General features: G+C 49.4%; 1 protein-coding gene across 1 annotated transcript in view; it reads left to right on the top strand.

Annotated features, from left to right (window-relative positions):
* Nucleotides 1-4,369: 4,369 nt before the first annotated feature.
* The window catches only part of atp1a3b (ATPase Na+/K+ transporting subunit alpha 3b), a 56,705-nt gene continuing 34,479 nt past the window's right edge, over nucleotides 4,370-26,595 (top strand). Inside the window, exons 1-5 of the mRNA XM_063056725.1 lie at nucleotides 4,370-4,486; nucleotides 21,715-21,837; nucleotides 22,988-23,047; nucleotides 23,309-23,512; nucleotides 24,209-24,322. Coding sequence (XP_062912795.1) covers nucleotides 4,481-4,486; nucleotides 21,715-21,837; nucleotides 22,988-23,047; nucleotides 23,309-23,512; nucleotides 24,209-24,322 — 507 coding nt within the window. The 5' untranslated portion in view covers nucleotides 4,370-4,480. The remainder of the gene's footprint in view (nucleotides 4,487-21,714; nucleotides 21,838-22,987; nucleotides 23,048-23,308; nucleotides 23,513-24,208; nucleotides 24,323-26,595) is intronic.

Raw genomic sequence — 26,595 nt, 5'->3', positions numbered from 1 at the left:
AGTACACCTACCAGAATACAGTGAAAAGCTTGTCTTCCATACCATCCCTACAGATCATTTCAATGTAGTGGTGCATTAAGGTAGGACAAGGTAAAACAATAACAGAATGCAGACAGCTACAGAGAAAGTGAACTGCAGGCAGGCAATAAGGTGCAAGGTAAATTGTGAGGCTAAGGGTCCATCTTATCATACTAGGGAAAGTTGGGTGGTACATTGTCATCTGGAATTCAGTTCAGACAAATGTTAGATAATGCAATTTTGGAGATCAAATTCTAATAGGACATGAGCAGTAAATGGCAGGGACCTTTGATATGCAGAGAAATCTTGGAGTGCAAGTCCACAGGTCCCTGAACGCCGTGACACAGGTGGAGAGGGGAAGCATTTGCTATGCTGAGGCATTGAGTGTAAGCATTGGGATGTCATGTTACAGTTGTATAAAACACTGGTGAGACTGCACTTGGGGGTATTGTTAGGAGCATTATTTGGAGTATAGTTCTGGACTCACACAATACAGAGGATGAGGTAGTAACGGAGAAAGTGTAGAAGATATCCAGTGGAATGCTTGCCTGGAAGGGAGGGCTGTTGTTATACGGAGAAACTAGATTGGGTGGGTTTATTCTCACTGGATGTAGGAGATTGAGGGGTGACCTTACAGGCACTCGTAAAATTATGGGGAGCATAAATAGTATAAATAGATATTTTTTTCCTTGAGGTAGAGGAGTCTTAAATAGAGGGAGCAAGTTTGAGGTGAAAGGGGATTTGAAGGGTAGGTTTTCCTACATGGAGGGTGGTGAATATCTGGAACAAGCTGCTAGAAGAGACGGTGGATGTGGGCACAATTGTAATGTTTAAAGCGCATTCAGATAGGTGCTTGGATTGGAAAAGTGTAGGGGGGATGTGTGCCTAATGCAGGCAAAGGGTTTAGCACAGACAGATATCTCAGCCAGAATGGGCAAAATTGGCTGAAGGGCAACTTTTGGTGCTATTTGACACCACTCCACCCAACTGACTCCAGTACAAACGATACCCTAACACGATAAGATGGACCCTTGAACTCACAGTCCACATCATTATGATGTTGCACCTTATTATTTACCTGCACTGCACTTTCTCTGTAACTGTTACCCTTTATATTCTGCATAGTTAGTGTTTTCCCCTGCACTGCCTCAAAGCACTGTGTAATGAACTGATCTGTATGAGCGGTCTGCAGGACAGGCGTTTCACTGTATCTCAGTACTTGTGACAGTAATAAACCCATTCCAATTGCAGTTCTCACTCTGTTTGACCCCACACTCTGCTCCATGTACCAATCTATATTCCAATCCACACCACAATCTATACACCATTCCACCCTACAGTCAGCAATCTGCTCCACCTCCTGCTCTGTAGTCCCTGCTGTGCTTCATTCTACGCTCCAGTCCATACTCTGGTCTGTTCCACATTCCGGACCCTGTACTCTTATGAACTCCATTCCATACTTTGCTCCCACTCTCCACTCTACGTCCAAGCCCATCCTCCCATTGACGCTCTGCGCTACCCTCAGCTACACGCTCCATTCCACTCTCCAGTCCATGTTCTGGACCCCACTCTGGTCTGTACATCAATCTGCCCCCCGTTCCGTATTCCACTTCCTATTCGTGTCTGTTCAATGGTCGGCACTCCAGTCCATACTCCGCTCCCGTCTCCACAATGCTCTCTACTCCGGTCCGTACTTTGCACCCTACTCTGTAGGAATGGGATCTGGATTTGCGGCCCGAGGCTTACTCCGGTCTTTTAGTAAGACCAGGGACGTCGGGATTTTGGACCACGAATGCCTAGGGAAGATCCTTCCACACACAATCTGTCTACCCCTCGACTCACTGTCCCTCCAATCAATCAAGAGGGATGTCCGCATCCCCCCTTCCACCCTGCATCTATCCCTTCTTCTCTTTCCACCCATCTCTCAATCCTTCCTCCATCCATCTCGACATCTCTCATCTCCCTTCTCTCCCTCCCCTCCCTTTCTCATACCCCCTCTCCCTCTCTACCTCTATCCCTCCTTCCTCCTCTCTCACACCTCGGTGCCATCCATTGATCTATTCTGTATATAGACCGTCTGCGTAAATTCCTATCACCACGGCAACGAAGCCCGCGTAATCTCCATTTTATCATCTCGCTGCTGCAGCTGGGAGGGAGGGAGAGAAGAAAGCAATGGGGGGGGGCTGCGAGGGGAGTTAGAGTAAGGGAGGGGAAAGGCATGGAATAAAGATAGATGGGGAGGGAGAGTCAGAGAGAAATGCGACGAGGGAAAAATAGAGACGGAGAAAGAGAGAGCGAGGAGAGGGCGGAGATTAGGAGAGAGAGACTGGGAAAGAAAGGCAGGGAGGGTAGGTGAGGAGGATGAAGGGTGGAATAAAAGTATAAGAGAGCGGGAGGGAGAGCGTGATATAAAACCACAGGCAGCCGCAGAATTAGGCCATTTGGCCCATCGAGTCTGCTTTGCTATTTCATCATGGCTGATCCATTTTCCCTCTCAGCCCCCGTCTCTTGCTTTCTCCCTGTATTCCTTCATGTCCTGACCAATCAATTATCTATCAACCTCTGTCTTAAATATTAGTAAAGACTTGGCCTCCACAGCTTCACCACTCTCTCATCTCCATGCTGAAAGGACACACCTCTATTCTGAGGCTGTGTCCTCTGGTCGTAGACTCTCCCACCAGAGGAAATATCCTCTCCGCATCCACTCTATTGAGGCCCTACAACATTCAATAGGTTTCAATTAGATCACCGCTCATTATTCCGAATTCCAGTAAATGCAGTCTCAGGGTCATCAAACTCTCTTCATATAACAAGCCATTCGATCCCGGAATCATTTCCATGAGCAACACACACAAGATGCTGGAGGAACTCAGCAGGCCAGGCAGCATCTATGTAAAAGTGTAAACCGTCGACGTTTTGGGCTGAGACCCTTTACCAGTACTGGAAGAAAAAGTTGAGGAGCCAGAGTAAGAAGGTAGGGGTGAGGAGGAGGAGGTACAAGGTGGCAGGTGATAGGCGAAATGGGGAGTAGGGAGGGGGTGAAGTGAAGAGCTGGGATGTTGATTGGTGAAAGAGATAAAGGGAAGGAAAAGGGGGAATCTGATAGGAGAGAGGGGAGGATCACCAGAGGGAGGCGACGGGCAGGTGAGAGAGGGAAATGGGAATGGTGAGGGGGGGGCGGGAATACTGCAGGTTCCGGAAATCAATATTCATGCCATCAGGTTAGAGGCTACTCAAACGGAAAACATTTTTGTGAACATCCTTTGAACCCTCTCCAATAAGTGGCCCTAAACTTCTCACAATACTCCAAGTGAGGCCTCACCAGTGTTTTAGAAGGAAAGACCAAGAGAGAAAATGGGGAGATAAAGAGTAAAATCGAAAGATAGAGAGCGATGTTGGGGCTCGAAGTCAATAGACAGGGTGAGGAAGGGGGATGGATGGAACTAGATGCAGAGATACAAACAGATATTGAGATCGACGGTGATGTTTCATAATAGATTGAGGAGACACACAGATGGACACATACACATGTACAGGGTCGGAGGGGGGAGAATTACTGAGCAGAGAGACAAAGAGGTTTGGAGAGGTGATGGGGAGATGCAGGAGAGATTGGGGGAGAGAGGGAGAGCATTGGGAGATGGTGAGAATTTATGAGACAGAGGGAGGTTGGGGAGATGGGGAGGTTGGGGAGATGAGAGAGGTTGAGGAGATGGGAGAGGTGTGTGATATTGGGAGACTAGGGAGATGGGGCATGGTTGGGAAGATAGGAGAGAATGGTGAGATGGTAGAGGTTGGGGAGATGGGGAGGAGGTTGAGTTGGGAGAGATTGGGATGATGGGAAGAGTTTTGAGCAACAGAGGGATGTTGAGGAGATGGAGGGAGGTTGGAAATGGGGAGAGGATGAGATGGGGAGGAGGTTGATTTGGGAGAGATTGGGGTGATGGGGAGAGTTTCAAGCAACAGAGGGACATTGAGGAGATGGAGGGAGGTTGGAAATGGGGAGAGGTTGGGGAGATAGGAGAGCTTAGGGAAGAGACTGGAGAGGCCAAGGTTCGGGGAGTCAGCAAGATACTGGTGGATACCAGGAGAAGGGGTCAGGGAGATGGAGGAGATGAAGGAAACCGCGAAGAGATTAGGGAGATGCAGATGAAAAGGGACGACTATTAGAAGATGGGAGACGGAGAGGCGATGGTAGAGACGGGGAAGAAAGGTAGGAGACCCTCATCTTTCGTCCAAGGTGATTTCTGCAGTACTGGGCGGGGCCTGCCTGTCAGTCAGCAGCCGCAGCCCGCAGCCGATTGGCTTTCGTTGTGCAGGAGGCGGTTCTGTCTCTTTGTAGGAGAGACTAGAGGAGCGGAGGCGAGTGGGGAGGGGAGTTCAGTCTGTGTTGCTCCCTCAGCCGACGGGTTACCATCTCCTTCTCCAGCCGATTTCGTTCCCAGTCGCTTCCTCGCCTCTCAGCATGGGGGTAAGTCGATCGGGCCCAGGACAGGGGAGACGGGACAGCGGGAGGGCTGCGATCCGCAGTGAGGGCGGCGGCGTTGGACGGGAGGGAGTCAGCCAGCCCGCCCGCCCGGGGAAAGGAGCTGATCGAACGGTCGATTGGGGGGAGAGAGAAAGGGAGGCGGGGAGAAGGAGAGAGGAATAATAGGAAGGGAGAAATAGGAAAGAGAGAAAAGGAAGTAGACGAATAGAGAGAAGGACAAGAAAGGGAGAGATGGAGACATAACGGAGGAAGGCTGGGGGGGGGGTGAAAGAAGTGACAAGGATTAGGGGGGAGAGAGAGAAGGTGGGTATGCAAAGGGCAAGAGAAGGGAGGGGGAGAGAATGGAGGTAAAATGGAGCGAGAGTGCGAATGAACGGGAAGCGGAGAAGAGGGAGGAAAGAATGGACAGGGATGAGGGGAGAGAAAAGAAAGGTGGGGTACGGAAAGGATGGAGGGAGCGGTGTGAGAGGGAGGGAAGGAGACAGAGATGGAGGGAGGAGGGGAAGCAAGTGAGAGATGGGGACACAGTGAAGGAGGAGGGAGATGAGGAGAGAGAATCGGCAGCTGATGAGGGACGCAAGGAAGCAAAGATGGAGGCGGGGAGGAATTGTCAGACCGATGGTGGACCTTTAATGATCATGTGAAATAGGATAAGATGCTTCCCTGTGCGTTCTGTCTTACTCCCTCAATTATCCCTCCATCTCTCATCCCCTCCATCCTGTCTTTCTCTATCCCTCTTCTGTCTCCATACTGTACCTCTTCTCTGCCTCTGTCTATCGCACCCGTCTCGCCGTCTCCCTCTCCATGTCCCTTTCTCCATCTCTACTCTCTTGCCATCTCCCCTCTCTCCATCTTCTTTCTCTCGACATCTCTCTCTCTATATATTCTCTTTCGCTTTCTCTCTCTCCATCTCCCTCCCTCTCTTCATCTCCTTCTCTCTGCATCTCCCACTCTTTCTCCATCACGCCCTCTCTACCCCCTCTCTCTCTCCATCTCCCCTCCCTCTCTCTCTGTCTCCATCTCCATCTGTGTTTTTCTCTCTGTTGTTCCTCCGTCTCTGCCCCCTCCCCTGCCTCCGGTGGGCTCTCCCGTCATTTTGAGTGGGAGGGAGTGCGGTGCAGAGAGACCGGGCTGCGAGAGCAGGTTGCGCGTTGCTGTGGTGCAGAGTTGGCCGGCAGCCAAGCTCACTGCGGAGCTGTGGGGGAGGGGACGGAGGGAGGGATGAGCCAAGGTCAGGGAGCTCCAGCTGTGTGAAGGTGAGATGGCAGCACATCTGTATGCAGGGCACAGCTGGGAGCATCGAGCACACTGCCCAGCTCTGCCAGCCTGAACTTAGAGGAATGTTATTCCCAAATCTCCTCGCTCACTCATCCCTGATCTATTTATGACCTTCCTTATCTCTCTTTCCCTATATATATATTTATCGTCAGTCTCTCTCTCTCTCTCTCTCTCTCTTTCTACTTCCCCCACTCCCTCCATCTCCCTATCACATCTTGTTTTCTTTCCACCTCCCTCCCCCGTGCTTGTCTCCATCAGTTTCTCTCCTCCCTTTTGCTCAGTTCTCTCCTGTTGTCAATTTTTGCTCTCTCTCCACTGCTATTCTCCTTCTCACTATCGCTTTCCCATCAGTCTTGTCTCTCCTTCCTCCATCTTTCTCCCTGTTATCATTTCTTCCCTCTCCCCTTCCCTCTCTCTATCTCTCTCCCCTCTTTCTGTGTCTCCCCCTTTCTCTGTCCCTCACCCCACTTGTCTCTTGCCTTTCCTGGCTTTGCCTCTCTCTTTCCTGTTTCTTACCCATCTCCAATCTGTGTTTCTTCATACGGCGCTCTTCCCTCTTCTTTCCTTTCTCCGCCGCCTTATTTCTCTGATCTCTTTGTGCTTTTTACCTCTACCTCCCTCTCTTTCTCTCTTCCTTCCCCCTCAAAACTCACCTATCCCTTTTTATAGCCTCTTTATTCACCTAGCCCCTCTGTTTCTTTCACTTCCTCTCCTCTCCTTCCCTTCTTTTCCCCTCTAGCTCTCCCTTTGTTAATCCCTCTCCCTCACCTCATTCATCTTCGCCTTTCTCTCTTGCCCTACTCTCCTTTCCTCATTTTATTTTCCCCTCTCCCTATGATCATTTTCTCCTGTCTCCCTCACCTACCCACCTTCCAACTCCATGCCCTGTCTCTTCGCCCTCCTCCCTTGGTGCCCTGTGCCCGTCCCTGGCCTGGCAGCAGGGAACGCTGGGGCTGTCTGCCGCAGGTTGCCGCAGTGTCTCCATTTGCAGTGCTCAGCTGCAGCGGCTGCTCGACCGTGGGGAGAGCTCGCTGTTAACCCCCGAGAGCCCAGCCAGAGGCCTGCTGCTGTTGTGTCGGTGCTCTCCCCAGCACAGAGGCATAGGGGCACTTGGAGGGAGGCATGGAGAGAAGGGGGTGGGGGTAAGAATAAAGGGTGATGGATAGATAAATGGAAAAACGGGGAGGGGAGTAAGGGAGAGGTGGGAAGAAATGGAGAAGAGAGGGACAGAGGAAAGGAAAGATTGATTGATTGAGATATTGCGCAGAATGGACCCTTCCGGCAAACCCTCAATGAATCACTACGCTTCCTGGGAGAGGGATAGAGAAACAGACAGGGACACACACCAAATGCTGGAGGAACTCAGCAGGCCAGGCAGCATTTATGGAGAAGAGTTCAGTCAACATTTCAGGCCGAGTCCCTTCATCAGGACATCCCTGGTGAAGGGTCTGGTGGGGGCAGCGGGATGAAGAGAGGTTCCTCACGAATTCAAGGTGGACCTCAGAGAGAATCGGGAGGTGAACAGGAGGGAGAGTGGGACCTTCGAGGGAGTATGGCGCAGTTTGCATTGGGGGGAGGGAGGGAGGAATGTGGGAAGTGAAGAGTATTGTATGAGAAGAGAAAGCCCTCTAAATGTGGAAAGTGGGACCGTGTAGGGAAGAGGATCTTGGAAAGAAAGGGGGAAATGAGGAAGGGGGCTAGTAGTGGGAGGAATGAAGGAGAGAGACCTCTGAAGAAAGGAGGGAAGAACAGAGACCACAGATGGAAGGAGCGAGAAAGGGAGGGAGACACTACCCTTGAGGGAGGTGGCAATGGGAGACGGTGAGAAAGAGAGACAGAGATAAATGATGATAGTGGGGATGGGATGGGAGGGAGGGGAGGAGGGTAAGTCCTTGGGCTGGGCAGGGTCTGCCCCTGCTGCAGAACCTGTCCCCTCTCCCCATAAACAAAGGGGCTGCCATTCAACCCCTCGTCCAATGCGTACAGGCAGACCACTTGTCTCGGGGACAATCTGCAGAAAGGAAGGGTTTAGGAGCACCCTGAGGGATGGGGAGTAGGATGGATAGAGGGAGGGAGGGAAGGAGGGTCCTCAGGTGCATTGGGGGAATACTAGGTTTGAAATCAGAAGGTGGGACAGGGACAGAGGGATGATGGACTAGTGGCTGGTGGGGTGGGGTGGGTTGTGAGTTGCGAAGGAGGGAGGGTTCCTCAGAGCGAGAGTAGGTGGAGAGCTCAGAGGGCAAGGAATGGAAGGGGAGAAAGGCTGTAGGTTGAATGGGGTGAGAGGGATCTCAGAGGGGGTTGCAGAGGGAGGGATGGGAGGAGAGAAGGATCTTGGAGGGAATCAGTGATCGGGAGGGATCTTAAAGGGAGGTGAGTGCAGGTGGGAGTGAGGGATCTCGTTGGGAGTCAGGGCTGGAGGGGGCAGTGGGATGAAGAGAGGTTCCTCATGAAGTCAAGGTGGGAGGAGGAGACCTTAGAGAGAGACGGGATTGGGAGGGGGGTGAGGTTATAGGAGGGAAAGTGGAGGTGGTATTGGAGGGAGGGAGGGATGTCGGAAGCAGTCGTGATGGGGTAATTGGAGGGAAGGAAAGAGTTGGAGATGGGGATGAGATTCTAGGACTGGCTCACAGATCTCCTGTCAAGGAGCAGGAAGCTAGTTGGTTGGGTGCATTATTGGGAGGTGAGTGACAGGTTTTCGGAGAGGTACCACCCTCTCTGGACCAGCAGCAGTGTGGGATGGTGTTCTTGGCTGGGGGTGGGAGCTGATGGTGGGCATGGTGGGTGCTGGTGGGCGACAGCTGGGTCCGGCTCTGGTGTGCACTGGGGTGTCGTTGGAGGGGAGAGGCAGAGTGTGCCAGTGATATCCCCACTGCGGTCTGCTCCTGTATAATTCAATGCTCCTGTCCTGCATAATTCATCAGGTACTCAGCAAGGGCTATATCCTGTTTCCAATGCGGTAGCGAGTCAGGATGTTTCGCTATCCCGAGCGACGGGCTCAGTTTTCCCGGGAACTCGTGAAGCCGAGGGTGGCAGCAGAGCTGAGGAGTGGGAGAAGTTGGTGAGGATGGGGGCAGATACACTGAGGCAGTGTAGGATGCTAAACGTGGAGTGTGAAAGGTCAAAGAGCTGGAAGCTCAAAATCACCCTTAACAGACCGAGTAGAGGTATTTGGCAGTCCTCCACAATTGGGTTAGTTTTCTCCAATTTAAATTTTAATGACAGAATATCTTGCATTTGATTGGGACGTACAGTTAGGGGTTAGAACATAGAACAGTATAGCACACTGTAGCAGAGGCCCTTCAGCTATCATATTGTGCTATCCTTTTAGCCTACCCCATGATAAATCTAACTCTTCCCTCCTACGCAGCTCGTAACCTCCATGCTTTTATTCAGCTGTGCCTAGAACTAGAGTTCATAGGTTAAGGGTGAAATGTGAAATATTTGAGGAGGAACTGCAGGATGCTGTGAGTGTGGAACAAGGTGCCGACAGAAGTGGTGGAAGCAGGTTCAATTTCAGCATTTAAGAGAAATTTGGATAAGTACAATAGGGGATGGAGAGCTAAGAGTCTCTTGTGCCTCTAATATATCAGTCTCTACCATACAGGAACCTACTGTGTTTAAAAACTACCTCTGACATCATCCCTAAAAATTCCAACATTCACCTTAAAAGGATGCCCTCTGGTGTTGGCCATTGCTATTCTTCATCAGAGTCAGGTTTATTCTCATGCAATTTGTTGTCTTGTGGCAGCAGTACAATACATTTTAAAAAACTTTCTTATCGTCTAATACACCTCCAGAAAAGTCCTGCTGAAGGATCTTGGCTCGAAACGTCGACTGTACTCTATTCCGTGGATGCTGCCTGGCCTGCTCAGTTCCTCCAGCATTTTGTGTGTGGTGCTTACACCTCCATAAAGTTGCCGTTCATCCCTGCTAATATTGTTAGGCATTTGGATTTGAGGTCAGAGAGAACTTTTCCTTCCCAGAGTGCAGAACTCTTTCTGTCCTCATCCCAGAGGACTAAAAGGTCTCAATTATCGAGCATATTTAGAGATGGGGTTGATGGTTATCTGGTAGCCCAGGCCGTGAGAGGCGTTGATAATGGGTAAATTTCTCTCTGCTGCCGAGGTGCCTGAGGAATGAGTTTAGGCTGAGGGGGTGGGGGCGGCAGTGTGGAGGAAACCTGAGGAAGGATATAATTCCTCAGAGTGTGAGAGGGAGCTGAGGAATTTGGAGCAGACTGCCTGAGGGGGTGGTGGAGGCAGTGTGGAGGAAACCTGAGGAAGGATATAATTCCTCAGAGTGTGAGAGGGAGGTGAGGAATTTGGAGCAGACTGCCTGAGGGGGTGGTGGAGGCAGTGTGGAGGAAACCTGAGGAAGGATATAATTCCTCAGAGTGTGAGAGGGAGGTGAGGAATTTGGAGCAGACTGCCTGAGGGAGTGGTGGAGACAGATCCTCTCAGAGCTTGTACAAAGCATCAGGATGAACTCCCCAATCACCCAGCCACAGAGAGATGCTGACCAAGTGAGGGTCAACGGGGTTAGGAAAGGTGCGTCAGCATGAGCACGTTAAAGCAAAGGGCCTGTTTTCCAGCTTTGACCTTGTAAAGCAGAGTCAGAGAGTTAGATACAGGCCCTTTGGCCCAATTCGTCCATACTGTCTCCCTGACCTCGTCACTTACCTGCAATTGTCCTATTTCCCTCTGAACTTTTCCTGTCTCTGCTTTTTAAATATAGCAATTGTAACCCCCTCTGTCACTTCCTCTGGCATCTCATTCCATATAACCACTACCTCTGAATGGAGAAACATACCCTTGTGTCCCTTTTACATCTCACCCCTCTCACTTTAAACCCATCTCCTCTAGTTCTGGACTCACCTACTTTGGGGATAAAGACCATGATTATTCACCTTTCATATGCCCCTCGTGATCTTATGACCCTCTGTAAGGTCACCCCTCAGCTTCCTGCGCTCCTTGATTGTCTGTGGTGGCCAGTGCTATCATGTTTGCTGTTGTGTGCTGGGGCAGCAGGCTGAGGGTAGCAGACACCAACAGAATCAACGAACTCATTCGTAAGGCCAGTGATGTTGTGGGAATAGAACTGGACTCTCTGACGGTGGTGTCTGAAAAGAGGATGCTGTCCAAGTTGCATGCCATCTTGGACAATGTCTCCCATCCACTACATAATGTACTGGGTGGGCACAGGAGTACATTCAGCCAGAGACTCATTCCACCGAGATGCAACACAGAGCGTCATAGGAAGTAATTCCTGCCTGTGGCCATCAAACTTTACAACTCCTCCCTTGGAGGGTCAGACACCCTGAGCCAATAGGCTGGTCCTAGACTTATTTCCATCTGGCATAATTTACATATTACTATTTAACTATTTATGGTTCTATTTTGCTATATTTATACTCTATTCTTGGTTGGTGCAACTGTAACAAAACCCAATTTCCCTCGGGATCAATAAAGTATGTCTATCTATCTATTTCACTGTGGCTGGGACAGACTTCCCCACACAGACGACAGCAGTTCAGGGTGACGAGTCAACCCTACCTCCTCGTAGGGTCATGCAACACACACAGGTCCTTCAGCTCAGCTGGTCCCTGCTGACCAAGGTGGCCCGTGCATGCTAGCCACATTTGCCCATTATCATCTCAACTTTTCCAATCCCTGTATCTCTCCAATTGTCTTTTAAAAGTTGTCACTGTAACTGTCTCAATCATTTCCTTTGGCAGCTCATTCCACATCAATATCACCATTTGTGTTTTAAACAAAAACATACTCTTCGACTTCCTCTTAATTCTTTCCCCTCTTACTCTAAACCCCATGCCCTCCAGTTGGGGGGGAAAGGTGAGTCCATTCTCACTACTTACTTTCATCCACCTCTATAAGACCATCCCTCAGTTTCTCGTGCTCCAAGAAATAAAGCACTAGCCTCTCCCAACCTCTCCCTATAACTCAGCCCTTTCACTCCTGGCAGCATCCCTGAAAACCTTTTCTACACCCTTTGCAATTTAATTAAATGTTTAATATAGCAGTGCGAACAAAACTGAGCTCAATACTCCAGTACAACCATAGCATGACCTCCCAACTTTTATATTCAGTGCCCTGACGAAGGCCACAATGTCAAAATCCTCGTTCAGCACCCTTTCTAGCAGTGCGTGACTCCACACTCAGGCAGCCATGTGCTTCACCCCTCTGGCCTACAACACACTCCAGGACCCTGCCATTCTCTTTACGATTTGACTTCCCAATGCAACACCTCACACTTCAGAGGCAAACAGAAGCAATTTCTAAAGGTGACCCCCTTCTCACTTTTATCCCCCAGCTTTCCCTTAAATGCACTGACCTTTTCCCCACCTCTTCCCGAGGGAGCAGCTTCCAAACTGTGACTGCACCCTGGCTGAAGACTGGGGCCTCCTCAGCCCCACGCTGCTGAAGCCCGTGCTTCCAAAGCTCGATTCAATTCCATTGCATTTGTTCCCATCGTGGAGCAGGGATTGGCTTTCAACCGCGGGCTTCTGTGGGTTAGTTACGGAAGGCTTTCGTAAAACTGGAACTGTTTAATTCATTAATTATGCACCCTGGGATTATAACTAGTAGGAGGTCACAGTGCGTGCGATGGGCATGTCTGAGTTAACCTTTTCCTCACCACCTGCTGGCTGATTTAACCAGTAACGTTTTAGAATACCGAACAGTCGCACAACAGAGGGCTGGGATTGTTTTGTCTGGAGCTGTGGAAACTGAGCGGGAGACCCGAGAGAAGTTCAGGAAATTATGAGAGGCACAGAGAGAGTAGAAAGCCAGTATCCTTCTCTCAGAATGGAAATGTTTAGTACTAGAGGGCATGCCTTTAAGGTGAGAATGGTGAAGATCGGATGAGATGTGCAGGACAAGTTCTTATATCTATGGAGAGCGGTGGGTGCGCAGATTGTGCTGCCGGGGGTGGTAGTGGAGGCAGATACAATAGAGGTGTTTAAAATGCTCGAATGAATATGCAGAGAGTAGGGAGATGGTTCATCTGCAGATAGAAGGAATTACACGTCATTAGCTTAATTGGTTCATCACAACATCCTGGGCCACAGGGCTTTTTCCGCTGTTCCACATTTTACCGTTTTTTTTATTAGAGAAACAGTGGGGAACAGACCCTTCCACCCAACAAGCTGTGCTGCCCAGCAAACCCCACCTGTTTAACCCGAGACCGAATCACAGGACAACTTGCAATAACAATGAACCTACTAACATTTGGACTGTGGGAGGAAACCAGAGCACCTGGAGGAAATCCCCGTGGTCGCGGGGAGAACGTACAAACTCCTCGCAGATGGCGCTGCAATTGAACTCTGAACTCCAGCACCCTGAGCTGTAATAGTGTCGCGCTAACCGCCACCGTTTTCATATTCCGCTTGGCCGACTCCCTGTGGGGGGCTTTGTAGGTTTCAGAAGCATCTCCTCTCAATCCTTCAAAATTCAAAACGGATGCGAACAGGAAAATAGTCCAGTTTATTGTCATTTAAATATATACATGCATGTAACATATATAGAAATGAGACAACGTTTCTCCGAACCAGGGTGTAAAGCAGAGCAGTTCACGTAACACATGGTAACTTGTGAAGGTAAGGATAAATGGAACGCGAATGAGAATACCCATTAGCGGAATTCAAACCTGGGTAGGACTTTGACAATGAATAATAGGGCCTTTAGGGAGTGTTGTAGAACAGAAGGGCCAAGGTGTGTAAGTACCTGATTCCCAGAAAGCAGAATGCAGAGGCTTTGGAGGAGGCACAGAAAAGGTTCGCCAGGATCCTGCCTGAACTAGAGGGCATGAGCTATCAGGAGTGGTTGGACAAGTCTGACTTCTTTTACCTGGAACATCAGTGGCTGGGGGGGGGGTGGTGCGACTTAATCCAGGTTTATAAAATTATGATTTTGGGTAGATATTCAGGGTAAGCATACCATAAGGAGAATTGGGACAAATTTGGCTTCTTTTCCCTGGACCGTACGAGGCTGAAGATGACTAGAGGTTTGTAAGATTATGAGAGGCATAGACAGGGACATTCAGAATCTTTTTCCCAGGTAGAAATATCAAATACTAGAGGGCATTCATTTAAGAAGTGAGAGGGGGAAAGTTTAAAGGAGATGTGAGGGGCAAGTATTTTTTTTCACACGGAGTGTTAGGTGCTGGGAGGCAGATGTTTAAAAGGCTGTTAGATAAATGCATGAATAAGCAGGGGTTGGAGGGATTGGATATGTGCAGGCAGAAGGGAATTATCTTAATTTGGCATCGTGCTTGTTCAGTGCATATACTGAGGATCTAAGGGTCCTGCACTGTGTGTCAGAGCTGTACTGTAGCAAAAATCACAGCTAAACAGGATAGTGAAGACAGTGCTTGATATGCTGGCTTTAATCAGTCAGGGTACTGAGTACAGGAGATAGGATGTTATTTTGTAGTTGTACACAGCGTTGGTGAGGCTACACCTGGAGTATTGTGTTGATTGTTGGTTACTCTATTATTAGGGAAGATGTCATTGAGCTGGAAGAGAAGATTGATCAGGATCTTGCTAGGACTCGAGGGCCTGAGTTATAGGGAAAAACTGGGCAGCTGGGACTTCATTCCTTGGAGCGTAGGAAACTGAGCCGTTACCTTAGAAACCAGCTTCCCCTCCGCCATCAGGTTTATGATTGGTCCATGAACACTACCTCACCGTTCCTGCACTGTTTATTTATTTTTAACTTGGAGTAATTTTATATCTTTGCACCGGACTGCTGCAGCAAAGCAACATATTTCATAAGACAGTAACAATAAACCTGATTCTGATTCTGCAATGTACATATCGTGAAGAACACGGACAGTGTGAGTGCACACAGTATTTTCACCGGAGAAGGGGAATCGAAAACCAGGAGGTACAGGTTTAAAGTCGAGAGAGGGCCAACTTCTTCACACAGAGGGTTGGCGTTCAGATAGAACAGGCTGCCAGAGGAAGTAATTGAGGCAATAACAACATTTAAAAGATACCTGGACAGGTGCATGAGTAGAAAAGAAGGGATATGGGCCAAGTGCAGGCAGATGGGAATTTGGTTGCCATGGGTGAGTTGGACCAAAGACCCCATTTCTGTGGTGTGTAATGCCATGACCCTAGGTCAGGCAGTATTTGTGGAGAAAGAGAGATTGTCTACATCTCAAGCTATCAGAGTTAAGTGTGTTCATATACAGAGGAGGGGAGATGGGTGGTGGAGCGCTAGAACCTCAATAGCATGGAGACAAGTTTATCAAGGTGACGCAAATGCTTTGGTTAGCAGGCAGATAACAATAGTTTGAGAGAGAGAGAGCAAGAGAGAGATAAGGGATGCATAACTAAATTGTGAACATAGAGGATGCTGGAAACACCTGGAAGATCAGGCAGAATCTGAAGAGAGAGCAAAAGTAGTCCAAATTGAAGGGTCTCCTCTCAAATATCAATTCTACTTCCCCCTCACCTACTACAGATGCTGCCTCCTTCAGCACCCTGTGTTGCTCCATATTCCAGCATTTGCCATCTTTTGTGTATCCAAACCTTAATCAATGTTACAGGTTGATAAGCTTACATCAGAGCTGGAGTTCTTTCACAAACAGGAAAAGCTGGCTATCTGAAATTACTTAATTCCTGTGGAGTCCCAAGCAGTGTACACCATGCGAGGTGCTATTCCCTGAGTTTTCATTGTACTTCCTGATAGATAGGGTGGGCAAATACTGGCAGGGATTATCCTGCTGAACATGTTTTGCACATAACATCCATCCTTCTGGGGCAAACAGAATTGAATGCAGTGCATGGGAACTGATCCCAGACTTCGGCATTTTGCCATATTCAAAGACTTTTAAGTGGTTTAAGTAGTGTTATTTTGAATATTTCTTGCTGGATGCACCCTGAAGTAGCTCAAAAATAGTGGTCAGAAAATTCTCCAAGCAGAACGTATGCCATGGAGTTGGAAACAGGCCCTTCGGCCTGCTGAGTTGGTGCTGGCCTGTGGGAGCAGATGGAGAGAACGTACGAACTCCTTGCAGGAAGAATCAGAACCAGGGTTAATATCACTGGCATATGTTGTGAAATTCATTGTTTTTGTGGCAGCAATACATAATAACAGAAAAAAACAAGAATTACAGAAAGTGTATATATTAAATAGTTAAATAAATAGTGCAAAAATAGAAATAAAGAAGTAGTGAGGTAGTGTTAATGGGTTCAAAGTCCATTTAGAAATCAGATGGAAGAGAGGAAGAAGCTGTTCGTGAATCACTGGGTGTGTGCCTTTGGTTTCTGGTACCTTCTTTCCTAACGGTAGGAACGAGAACAAGGCAACATTCCTTTCTATAACAAATTAACCAGAACTGATGACGATGAATGGTGAAGAGTATATTGACTGACTGTATCACAGCCTGGTATGGAAGCACCGATGCCCTTGAATGGCAACTCCTACACAAAGTAGAGGATACGGCCCAGTCCATCATGGGTAGAGTCCTGCCCACTATTCAGTACATCTACAGGAAGAGTCGTTGCAGGAAAGCAGCATTCATTATCAAGGACTATCATCACCCAGGCCATGTTATTTTCTTGCTGCTGCCCTCAGGAAGAAGCTACTGGAGTCTGAAGATTCACACCACCAGGTTCAGGAACAGTAATTACCCCTCAACCATCAGGCTCCTGAACCAAAAGGGATAACTCCACTCAACTTCACTTGCCCTATCATTGAAATGTTCCCACAACCTAATAGCTCAATTTCAGGGACTCTTCATCTCATGTTCTCATGTTCATAACGATTTATTTATTATTACTTTAATTTTGATTTTGCACACTGGTTGAAGGCCCAGGTTGCTGTGCTGTTTCATTGATTCTGTTATGGATTCATTGAGTATGCCTGCAAGACAATGAATCTCAGGCTTTTGTATGATGACATATATGTACTTTGATAATAAATTTACTTTGAACTTTGAGCACAATACTCCCAGTGTGGTCTAATCAGGCTTGCATAGAGCTACAACATAACCTCACACCTCTTGAACTCAATCCTCTGACCAATGAAGGGCAACTCAGCATACACCTTCTTAACCACCCTATCAACTTACACAGTAACTTTGAGAAATCTCTGAGGCTTTGGACCCCAAGACTCCTTTGTTCTTCTACCCTGCCATTAATATTATACTATTAGTGTTGACCTCCTAAAGGGTATCACTTCAGACTTTATGGATTGAACTCCATCTGCCACTTCTCTGTCAGCCCTGCATCTTGTCAATATCCTGTTGTAACCTACAACAGCTTTCTACACTATCCACAACATCACCATCTGCAAACTTACAAAACTATCCTTCCACTTCCTCATCCAGAGCACTTGTAAAAATCACAAAGTGCAGGGGTTCCAGAACAGATCCCTAAGGAACGTGACTGGCCTCCAACCTCCAGGCTGAATATGCTCCGTCTATAACCACTCTCTGCCTTCTATGGGCAAGTCAATTCTGAAGCTTAGTCCTATATCCTCATGTTTTTGGTATTCCCACTGTGGAAAAGTAGTTTGACTAACTACCTTGTCTAGACCTCATGATCTGGCAACACCTACCCTCCATTCACCTCAAGTCAGCTGAGGTCCAAGGACTCAAATCTCTGGAGAAGAGGTTTGATCATAGGTCACTGAGCAACAACACCCACCCCACCTGTCCTTGGGGACTTCTTTGTAAATCTCCTTTAAACCTTCCCTTTCTCGTCGTCAACCTATGTCCTCCAGTAGCTCTGAGTCTCTACCCTATTATTTGATAAACCTCAGTCAGGTCTCCCCTTAGCCTCTGATGCTCCAGAGTAAGCAACCCAATTTTGCCCAACCCCTCCTCATATAACTCAAGCCCTCTAATTCTGGTGAATCTCTTCTGCACCGTCTCCAAAGTTTCCACATAATTTCTATAATGGGGCAAACAGAATTGGATGCAATACTCCAGGTGTGGAGTTTCAGCCTTGAGTAAGTAAAAGCAAGTGCAGCCACTGCCTTCTTTACCACCCCACTGATGTGCAGCCACTTTCACGGAGTTATGGACTTGGACCCCAAGATCCCTCTGCACATCTATGCTCCTGAGGTCCTGCCATGTACGGTGCAGTCGTAACCTTAGCAACAGAGGTGAAGAGTAATCAGCCCTGGACCCGAAAGCACAAACCCTTTGGGCCCATAGTGGGGGGGGGGGGTTTCCTCACTGCCCACAAATCGGCACCACAATGCTAATGATGAGGGCCCTATACCAGCCTGCCATTCTCATCTTGGGCCCAACTCACTGCACACCACATATAATTCAGACAAACAGGACAGACTTTACAATGAATTAGATCCACCTTCGGCAGTTCAACTGGCCCCAGTAACTTGGTGTGATTGCTGCTTAAACTACAAACCATCTTTTCTCCCATTCTCCGGTAGTTCCCCATGCAGGTACCTGCAGTTGGGTGGATAGTGTTAAACAGCATTACTTCCTTGCTTTTACATTCTAGTCTTCTCGAAATAAATGCTAACATTGCGTCACCTTCCTTACCACCAACTCGACCTGCAAGTTAACCTACACAAGGACTCCCAAGTCCCTTTGCACCTCCGAATATTTGAATCTCCTCCCTGTTTGGAAAATAGTTATGCTTTAGTTCCTTCTATCAACATGCATGACCATACATTTGCAAACACTGTATTCCATCTGCCACTTCTTTGCCCATTCTCCTAATCTGTCTAAATCCCACTGCAGCCTCCCTGCTTCCTCAACATATTGTATAGTGAGGTCAGAGTCCATCTTATATAGCTCATGCCCTCTAATCCTGGTGAACCTCTTCGGTACCCTCTCCAAAGCTTCTACACAAATTCTGTAATCGGGCGACCAGAGCGAGATGCATTGCTCCAGATATACAGTTCACAAATGTGGCCACCAAGCCATCAATTCCATCATCCCAATATCAATCCTTGACATATAATGTAAAAGGAAGCGGTCCCAACTCCAATCTGTGCAGAACACCTCTAGTCACTGGCAGCTGACTAAAAAAGGTTCCCTTTATTTCCACTCTTTGCCTCCTGCCAATCAGCCAATCCTCTATCCATGCTGGTATGTTTTCTGTATTATCGTGCTCTTGTTAAGCAACCTCATGTGTGGCACCTTGTCAAAAGCCTTCTGAAAATCCACCATTTTTTCTGTGTTTGTTCTTCTTGTTAATTCTTCAAAGAATTCCAACAGATTTGTTAGGCAAGATTTTCCCTTGAGGAAGGTTCCCTTGACAAGGTTCCACACGGTAGGCTTATTCAGAAAGTCAGAAGGCATGGGATCCAGGGAAGTTTGGCCAGGTGGATTCAGAATTGGCTTGCCTGCAGAAGGCAGGGGGTCGTGGTGGAGGGAGTACATTCAGATTGGAGGATCGTGACTAGTGGTGTCCCACAAGGATCTGTTCTGGGACCTCTACTTTTCGTGATTTTTATTAACGACCTGGATGTGGGGGTAGAAGGGTGGGTTGGCAAGTTTGCAGACGACACAAAGGTTGGTGGTGTTGTGGATAGCGTAGAGGATTGTCGAAGATTGCAGAGAGACATTGATAGGATGCAGAAGTGGGCTGAGAAGTGGCAGATGGAGTTCAACCTGGAGAAGTGTGAGGTGGTACACTTTGGAAGGACAAACTCCAGGGCAGAGTACAAAGTAAATGGCAGGGTACTTGGTAGTGTGGAGGAGCAGAGGGATCTGGGGGTACATGTCCAGAGATCCCTGAAAGTTGCCTCACAGGTAGATAGGGTAGTTAAGAAAGCTTATAGGGTGTTAGCTTTCATAAGTCGAGGGATAGAGTTTAGGAGTCACGATGTAATGATGCAGCTCTATAAAACTCTGGTTAGGCCACACTTGGAGTACTGTGTCCATTTCTGGTCGCCTCACTATGGGAAGGATGTGGAAGCATTGGAAAGGATACAAAGGAGATTTACCAGGATGCTGCCTGGTTTAGAGAGTATGCATTATGATCAGAGATTAAGGGAGCTAGGACTTTACTCTTTGGAGAGAAGGAGGATGAGAGGAGACATGATAGAGGTATACAAGATATTAAGAGGAATAGATAGAATGGACAGCCAGTGCCTCTTCCCTAGGGCACCACTGCTCAGTAGAAGAGGACATGGCTTTAAGGTAAGGGGTGGGAAGTTCAAGGGGGATATTAGAGGAAGGTTTTTTACTCAGAGAGTGGTTGGTGTGTGGAATGCACTGCCTGAGTCAGTGGTGGAGGCAGCTACAATAGTGAAATTTAAAAGATGACTAGACAGGTATATGGAGGAATTTAAGGTGGGGGGTTATGTGGGAGGCAGGGTTTAAGGGTCGGCACAACATTGTGGGCCGAAGGGCCTGTACTGTGCTGTACTATGTTCTCTATGTTCTATGAAACCAATCTGACCTTGGCCTCTTTTATCATGTACCTCCAAGTACCCTGAGACCTTATCCTTAACAATTGAATCCAACATCTTCCCAACCACTGAGGTCAGGCTAACTGGCCTATAATTTTGTTTCTTCTGCCACCCTCCCTTCTTGAAGATTTCTTGCAATCTGGTGCAGAGCAGTTGCCACACCAAGCCGTGATGCGTGATATGGGATCAGATCAAAGATACAGTAATAGGATTGATAAACACAGCCGATGAGAGCGATAGATATCAGATGGCCAATCATTCTCCTCTCTGCAGACACCCCCCTCCCCCATGCCTGGCATACACAGGGAGCTCTGTGCAGAAAAACAGGATTGTGTGGTTTCCACGGTTCAAATCCTGGGAAGAGCAATATTGGAGATGGAATTTCCACGGAGTCTGGGTGTTGGAATTGTTTCATTACTATGACATGTACTGAGATAAAATGAAAGTTTGTCTTGCATACTGTTCATACAGATCAGATCATTGCACAGTGCATTGAGGTAGAACAAGGTAAAACTGTAACAGAATGCAGAGTAAAGTGTAACAGCTACAGAAAAAGTGCAGTGTAGATAGACAATAAGGTGCAAGATCATAATGGGGTAGGTTGTGAGGTACCAGGTAATGATTCAGTAGTCTTGTAAACACTGTCCTTGAGCCTAGTGGTACATGCTTTCAGGCTTTTGCATGTTCTGCCCAATGGGAGAGGGGAGAAGAGAGAAGGTCTGAGGTGGGTGGAGTCTTTGATTATGTTGGCTGCTTTACTGAGGCAGTGAGGAGGGTAGTCAGAGGCTTTGGAGGGGAGGCTGGTTTCCATGATGTGGGGAAGGAAGGAGATGATTTTCTAGAAGGGACTGGGGAGAGTCCATGATCTCTGGAACTGGGGAAGGAGGGGGCAGAATTCATAGATAAAGAGGCAAATGTTGTTGACCAATGGATCCTGAATCCAGGAGATATCAACTGGATGACTGGATAAATCCAGAGTGATCCACCAGGCCTCCACGATCCAAAGCCAGTGCTGGCCCAGTTGCCGACATTCCCAATTGTGATAGTAGATTCTGGCCTCAAGTTCAGGGTTGTTCCACCAGCAACAAACTGGCCCAGATGTTTGGTGGATTGGGAGAAGGGTGGGGGCAGTATCTTTGATGGAAGGTTACACGGAATTCAAGCTCCCCTCTCCCCCTCTCCCTACCCCACCTGGCACCCACCCCCCACAAGGGGTGGCGATGGGAGAAGAATAGACTTTGGGCAGGAGGGGGTCAAGCACAGGAATGGACAGGTGTGGCCAGATAGAGGGAGGGGAAGGTGGATGAAGTAGGTTGGGGCAAAGGTGGGGGTGGAGGAAGTGTGCTGAGTGGGGGAGTGTGAAGGGGAGATGTGTGGTAGGAGGGAGTGGGGTGAGGGTAGAGTGCAAAAAGAGGGTTTTGCTTCTGGTCATTTGGGGTGGGGTTTAGTAGTATTGATTTGGATGGCGTGGGAAGAAGCCCACTCTGACAGTGCACTGTCCATCCCTTCCCACAGTACGGCCGCTCGGACAGTTACCGTGTGGCCACCACACAGGGTGGGAAGGATGACCAGCAGTCACCCAAGAAACCCAAGAGTCAGAAACGGGACATGGATGACCTGAAGAAGGAGGTGGCACTGGTGAGTGAAGGCACAGAAAGAGTCCGCGCTGGAGATGGGTGGGCAAAAAGACCCTGGGAGTGTGTGATGGGACGGTGTGGAGGGAGATTCACTCTGTGTCTGACCCTGGGAGTGTGTGATGGGACGGTGTGGAGGGAGCTTCACTCTGTGTCTGACCCCGGCATTGTGTGATGGGTCAGTGTGGAGGGAGCTTCACTCTGTGTCTGACCCCGGGAGTGTGTGATGGGACGGCGTGGAGGGAGTTTCACTCTGTGCCTGACCCCGGGAGTGCATGTTGGGACGGCGTGGAGGGAGCTTCACTCTGTGTCTGACTTAGCTGTGTGTGATGGGACGGTGTGGAGGGAGTTTCACTCTGTGTCTGACCCCAGAAGTGTGGGACAGGACAGTGTGGAGGGAGCTTAACTCTGTGCCTGACCCTGGGAGTGTGTGATGGGACGGTGTGGAGGGAGCTTCACTCTGTGTCTGACCCCGGGAGTGTGTGATGGGACAGCATCCCATTTAAAGGAACACTTCATGGGAACAGAACCCAGGATACGGATTTGTTCCTGCTCCCCAGGGCCACTTTACTGTAAGTATGCTTTTCACCCTCTGTTTCCTCCCTGAGCCTGATTGAATACTTCCGGAAGGTTTCCCAGCAGTCCCGTTAAGCACCATCTCCAGTGAATCCAAAGAAGGCACTCCTGGGAGGTTCTGGGAGCAGGTTTCACGGCTGCTACACAGTTGAGTTGCAGATTTGCCACTGCCTTAAACATTGTAACTAGCAGTTCTGTCCCGTCCTGTCTTGGCTTTGACATGGCGTCTGCCCGTCCCGTCCTGCCTTAGACGTGGCGGTCTACCCATCCCTTCCTGCCTCAACGAGCTGAACTGTGAGGGGTAAGTATACAGACTGTAAGGGCAGTAGGGGCAATCATTCACCCCCAAACCTGTTTCTCCTGGATGAGGAGTCAGTTGGTCAGATTGTCCTCCGCGGGGAGTCTGACCCTGGTTGGCAGCCTGGGCCGCTCGACAGAGTGGCCCATCACATTTCTGCTTGGAGCTGGGTCGCCACCTTCCCATTGGTGAGTGGAGGGATGGGGACACCAGCCGGAACCGTGCAGGGGGTGGGATGGGTCACACTTCCTCCCCCTAACCCTCTTGCCTTTCTCAACAGACGGAGCACAAGATGTCCGTGGAGGAGGTGTGTAGGAAGCACCAGGCTGACTGTGTGCAGGTGAGTGTCTCGACCAGTTCCGTCCCATTCCAGGAACAAATTCCATCTGCCTGTTCCATTCTGACCGGTCCCAGATGTAGTGTCGACCCATTCTATTTCATCCCGTCCCCGTCGGTTCCCTCTTGTTCTGTCCCATGGCATCTGGCATGTTGTGCATACCCTCCAGTCCGAATGTTTCCCCACAGGTCGTCTCCCCTCCCACCAGCGATCTCCTCCATCCCCTGTCTCTTGCTCTGACCTCAGCGACCTTTGATCCCGCAGGGTCTGACCCACGCCAAGGCAGCGGAGTTCCTACAGCGGGACGGCCCCAATGCCCTGACCCCTCCCCCCACCACCCCCGAGTGGATCAAGTTCTGCCGACAGCTCTTTGGGGGCTTCTCCATCCTGCTGTGGATCGGGGCCATTCTCTGCTTCCTCGCCTACGGTATCCAGGCTGCCACCGAGGACTCGCCCTCCGGAGACAATGTGAGTGGGCAGGGCGACGGGAGGTGGGGCAAAGAGAGAGGGAGGAGACGTGGGGGAGAGGAGGAGGAGGAGGAGGAGGAGGAGGAGGAGGGGAGTAGGTGGAAGGTAGGGAGGGAAAGAAGTAGAGGGGAGGGGAGAGCAGGAAAGGAGAGGGAGGAGGGGAGAGAAGGGGTGAGGGAGGGGGAGGAGAAGGAGGATGGAGGCAGGAGGGGAGAGAGGTGGGGAGGGATGAGGGGGAGGTAGAGGAGAGGGAGGATGGATGAGGGAAGGAATGGAAGGGAGATGGAGGGGTGGGGAGGGGAGGAGGGGAGGAGGGGTGGAGGATAGATGAAGTGTAGGGAGAATAGGAAAGGAGGGTATGGGGAAGGGCAAGGAAGAAAAGAGTAGAGTTGAAGGAGGGGTAGGGCAGAGGGAGGAGGGTTGAAGGAGAGGTGAAATGCTGGCAGGGAGAGAGGGGAGGGGTTATATTGTGTCTGGGAGGATAGAAGGTCCTTCGGTTCTGCCAGGCAAGGTGGTTTCACTGATGCCTCCCCCACCTCCCCCTCAGTCGGCACTATGGTGTGCCAGACCTCCCGGTTCCACTGACCGGTGCACAGCCTGGATGGGCGGTGCGGCTTCCTGTGGTGGGTGGAGTGAGGGGGCGCCGGGGCTGTTGGGGGTCCTGACTGACGAGCTGTGTCACCTCTCCCTCTGCAGCTGTACCTGGGCATCGTGCTGTCTGCCGTCGTCATCATCACCGGCTGCTTCTCCTACTACCAGGAAGCCAAGAGCTCGAAGATCATGGAGTCCTTCAAAAACATGGTGCCCCAGGTAGGCCGTAAACCCTCCCCCTACATCAGGTGAGGGGTCAGGGCCCCCGGGGGTGGGTGTCAGGCTCTGACACAGGGTCAGAGGTTGGGCCCCCTGGCGTGGAACGTGGCTGCACAGGTTGATAGGGTGGAAGAGAAGGCATATGGCGTTAGTCAAGACATCAAGTTCAAGAGTTAGGAAGTTATAAAACTCTGGTTAGGCTACATGGGGAGTATTGCATTCAGTTCTAGGTGCCCTTTTACAGGAAGAACGTGAAGACTTTGGAGAGGTTCGCAGGGATTTTGCCTGCACAAGAGGGCCTGTACGATGAGGGGAGGCTGGACAAGTTTGTGTTGTTTTTGCTGGAGCAGCAAGGGTTGATTAGGGGTTGCTTCACCTGGTGGAGGTGAAGAGTAGGGACTTTATAGAAGTTTATTAGATTATTAGAAGCATACACAGAGTAGATATCTGGTATTTTTGTCCCCCCCCCCAGGTGGAAGTACTAGAGGGCATGCATTTAAGGAGAGAAGGGATAAGTTCACAGGAGACGTGCAGGGCAAGTTTTATGTTACAGAGTGGTGGATACCTGGAATATGCTGCCTGGAGTGGTGACGGAGGCAGATAGGACAGGACCCTTAGATAGTCAGGACTCTGGAAAGCCACTAAGGGCACCAAGAGGCAATATCGAGCCAAGTTAGAAGCCCAGGCTAACCAGAGGGATGCCAGTAGACTGTGACAGGGTCTAAATGAGATCACTGGGCTCAAAGAAAAGGCTGGGAATATCAATAACTGTAGCGCTTCTCTTCCTGACGAACTTAATGTATTCTACACAAGATTCGAGATTCATCGTCGCTGAGGAGGACGTTAGAAGGGCCTTCCTGAAGATAAATCCAAGGAAGGTGACAGGCCCAGATGGCGTCCCGGGATGGGTTCTCCGGGCCTGTGCAAGCGAGCAAGCTGGAGTGTTTGCTGACATCTTCAACTGCTCTTTGCTTCAGACTAAGATCCCCTCGTGTTTTAAGAAGGCAACGATAATCCCAGTGCCGAAGAAGAGCAAGGTGGCATGCCTGAGTGACTATCGACCTGTGGCTCTGACATCAATTGCTATGAAGTGCTTCGAGAGATTGGTTATGGCACACATCAACCACAGCCTACCGGTCAACCTCGACGCATTGCAATTCGCCTACCGGAGCAACAGGTCAACAGCAGATACCATCTCTCTGGCCCTATGTTCCTCCTTAGAACACCTGGAGAATAAAGACGCATACGTAAGGCTCCTTTTCATTGACTACAGCTCTGCCTTTATTGCCATCATTCCAAATAAACTGATTCCTAAGCTCCGGAACCTGGGCCTTAGCACTCAGATCTGCAGCTGGATCTTCAGCTTCCTCAGAGACTGGACCCAGGCTGTAAAAATAGGGGACAAGCTCTCCTCTACAATCACTCTGAGCACCGGTGCCCCACAAGGCTGTGTACTCAGCCCCCTCCTGTACTCACTGTACACCCATGATTGTGTAGCCAAGTTTCCATCGAACCCAATATGTAAGTTTGCTGATGACTCAACAATTGTAGGCCATATCTCGGGTAATAATGAGTTTGAGTACAGAGAGGAAATTAAGAACCTGGTGGCATGGTGCGAAGACAATAACCTATCCCTCAACGTCAGCAAGACGAAGGAATTGGTTGTTGACTTCAGAAGGAGTAGCGGGCCGTACGACCCCATTTACATTGGTGGTGCGCAAGTGGAACAGGTCAAAAGCTTTAAGTTCCTTGGGGTCAATATCACAAATGACCTGACTTGGTCCAACCAAGCAGAGTCCACTGCCAAGAAGGCCCACCAGTGTCTTTACTTCCTGAGAAAACTAAAGAAATTTGGCCTGTCCCCTAAAACCCTCACTAATTTTTATAGATGCACCGTAGAAAGCATTCTTCTAGGCTGCAACACAACCTGGTATGGAAGTTGTTGTATCCAAGACCGGAAGAAGCTGCAGAAGGTCGTGAACACAGCCCAGCACATCACACAAACCAATCTTCCGTCCTTGGACTCACTTTACACTGCACACTGTCGGAGCAGTGCTGCCAGGATTATCAAGGACACGACCCACCCAGTCAACACACTTTTCGTCCGTCTTCCCTCCGGGAAAAGGCTCAGGAACTTGAAGACTCGTATGGCCAGATTTGGGGACAGCTTCTTTCCAACTGTGATAAGACTGCTGAACTGATCCTGACCCAGATCTGGGCCGTACCCTCCAAATATCCAGACCTGCCTCTCGGTTTTTTTGCACTACCTTACT

The sequence above is a fragment of the Mobula hypostoma genome, chromosome 8 (assembly GCF_963921235.1).
Source record: "Mobula hypostoma chromosome 8, sMobHyp1.1, whole genome shotgun sequence".
Taxonomy (NCBI): Eukaryota; Metazoa; Chordata; class Chondrichthyes; order Myliobatiformes; family Myliobatidae; genus Mobula; species Mobula hypostoma.
Note: the sequence above shows the minus strand (reverse complement) of the source record. Positions and strands in the feature narration are given on the sequence as shown.